Source organism: Sesamum indicum, chloroplast (genome assembly GCF_026168435.1).
Source record: "Sesamum indicum chloroplast, complete genome".
Taxonomy (NCBI): Eukaryota; Viridiplantae; Streptophyta; class Magnoliopsida; order Lamiales; family Pedaliaceae; genus Sesamum; species Sesamum indicum.
Window position 1 is genome coordinate 70,001 of NC_016433.2, and position 2,500 is coordinate 72,500.

The 2,500-nt window shown below is 36.1% G+C and overlaps 3 protein-coding genes. All coding sequences in view use genetic code 11, as the record gives it.

Annotated features, from left to right (window-relative positions):
- The window catches only part of rpl20 (ribosomal protein L20), a 387-nt gene extending 178 nt beyond the window's left edge, over window positions 1-209 (minus strand). The window contains exon 1 of the mRNA in view: window positions 1-209. This exon is cut by the window's left edge and continues 178 nt beyond it. Within this exon, the coding sequence (YP_004935689.1) occupies window positions 1-209 (209 nt within the window).
- A 797-nt stretch (window positions 210-1,006) lies between these two features.
- Window positions 1,007-1,120, minus strand: rps12 (ribosomal protein S12; one part of a trans-spliced gene, as the record gives it; the record has 2 gene entries for this part). Coding sequences YP_004935690.1 and YP_004935645.1 both cover window positions 1,007-1,120 — 114 coding nt within the window.
- A 134-nt stretch (window positions 1,121-1,254) lies between these two features.
- The window catches only part of clpP (ATP-dependent Clp protease proteolytic subunit), a 1,960-nt gene continuing 714 nt past the window's right edge, over window positions 1,255-2,500 (minus strand). Inside the window, exons 2-3 of one mRNA in view lie at window positions 2,113-2,404; window positions 1,255-1,482 (exon numbers count right to left, since the gene is read on the minus strand). Coding sequence (YP_004935691.1) covers window positions 1,255-1,482; window positions 2,113-2,404 — 520 coding nt within the window.

Below are 2,500 nucleotides of genomic sequence, written 5' to 3' on the forward strand. Positions count from 1 at the left end.
CGAATTACTCCGTTTATCCGAGTGATCCACAAACGACGAAAATTTCTCTTTTGCTTATCCCTATCTCGATCAGCCGAAAACAAAGCTCTTATTTTCTGTTGAGTAATAGTTCGAGTAAGTCTTGAATGAGCCCCTCGAAAACTTGATGCAAATAAACGAATTTTTGTTCTACGTCTCCGAGCTATATATCCGCGTTTAATTCTGGTCATTGAATAAATCAAACTTTGACGAATAACTAATTGATTTCTTTTCTTTCAGTTATTATTTTCCCCGCCTTGGTCTATTAATAACCAAACGGATTTTTCCAATGTATAAAATACAAATTCCAATGGCTTTGGCTACTATAACCTTCCCGACCACGATTTTTTCTTTTTTTAGGTATTTTACTGCGAAATACGAAAGAAATAAGAAATTTTCTTTTGCTAGGTGTCAAAAATATAGTCAATAAAAAAAAGATTAAATGGATAAAGAAATAGTGGGTTCCATCGTTTCTATGGTTACTTCTTAAACGGTGAGGTCTTCTCTATACACCGGAGCCTTTACTTCATTTAATCAATGTTATTGGGAACTTGTATAGTTCACACCACACTCTTTGGCTCTACCCATGAATTATCCAGTAACAGGTCTTTCACAATCAGACCCACTTATACAGTAACGGTATTTAATTCTGAAAGTTAGCTGGGTAGCTGACCCTCGTAGTCCGTTCTTGACCGAGTAAGAACTTCATTTTTATGTTTTTTTTGAATTTCAATAAGATTTCCTCCGCTTAATGGATAACCATTTGCTACCAATGGAGAATTGCTTCTCATCTTAAATTCAGGTGATTGGGTTTGCACCAATGGAAACCATAAACTTTATACACAATAGAGGGATCGATTTGCTTATTTTTAGATAGCGAATGGAGTTCCTTCTTCCATTCTATCCTATTCATTGGTACTGATCATTCATACTGGAAAGCGGTTTTCTTGCTTTTTTTGTGTCAGCTCATGATCTAAACGAGTCGCACATACACCCTAGTACATGTTCCTCGACGCTGAGGACATCCCCGAAGAGCGGGGGATTTCGTGACATTTCGAATTGGCTGTCTTGCATTTCTAATAAGTTGTTTAATAGTTGGCATGTTGAATGATATACATAATGGGCTGGTTTAGATTGATCCTAACCGGATGATTATGAATTTATTCTATTTAATAGAATAGTAAACTCGGAGATAAAATCTCAAATCACGGATTTGCACAAAATCCATTTTTTTTTTCATTCAACTGCTACAAGATCAACAATTCCATAAGCTTTGGCTTCTGTTGCTGACATAAAAACGTCTCTTTCCATGTCTTCAGATACAACCCATAATGGTTTGCCCGTCCTTTCTACATAAACCCTTGTGAGGGTTTCGCGTATTTTCAGCAGTTCTTCCGCTTCCAGGATAAATTCTCCCGCTTGCGCCTCATAAAAAGAACTAGCAGGTTGATGGATCATTACCCTGATGATAGAAAGGTTCTCTATCTGGTGTGATGAAACGAACAGAAAAGAAAGATAAAGAATAATAGGAAAAAAGATAGAATTGAACAACCGTACGGGCATCATTTTTTGTGCATTGCATACGGCTCTACAATCAAATTGACCCTTACTTTCCATTCAAGAAAGATAAAAAATCTATCATCCCCAGATGGGTAAATGATCAAATTGCCACCCTTCCTTTCGTAGGAGTTAAAAAATACTATGATGGCTCCGTTGCTTTCTATTTTAAAATGGATTCTTTTTTTGTCTTTGATTCAGCAATCCCAAAGTTTCTTTTTGATCCAACCAAAAAAGGAAAAATCTTGTTTTTTTTTCGCACTCTTTTTTTTATAACATAAATATTGTTAAGAGCCCTTCGGTGTGAAAACAAAAGTGTTTGTGACGCTGAATTGGACTCCCGATAGCCAAGAGAAAATCGGAAATACCTTTTATCTCATACTACTCTCTCGATACATAATCGAATCTTTTGAAAAGAAAACAATACAAAATTTTTGCATATCGAATTCGAAGTGCCATGCTATTATTACTTAATATTCATATGGCGAAGGCATAGTTTTCTTTTTTCTCTCAAATAAAAAAACCTCATTGGCGCCAAGCGTGAGGGAATGCTAGACGTTTGGTAATTTCTCCTCCAACCAGGATAAAAGATCCCATTGACGCGGCTAATCCTATGCATATTGTATGGACGTCTGGTCGCACAAATTGCATAGTATCATAAATACCTACTCCAGATATTACCCATCCGCCAGGAGAGTTTATAAACAAATACAGATCTTTGGTATCATCCTCAATACTGAGATATACCATAAGACCCATAAGTTGATTCGAGATCTCGCTCTGAACTTCTTGTCCTAAAAAAAGTAATCTTTCTCGATAAAGTCGGTTGAGTAGGGTAAAATTGTATCCCTTAAGAACCGTACATGCACCTTTTGATGCATACGGTTCAAAAAAAAAATTGCGAAAAAAAAGAATCAATGTATAG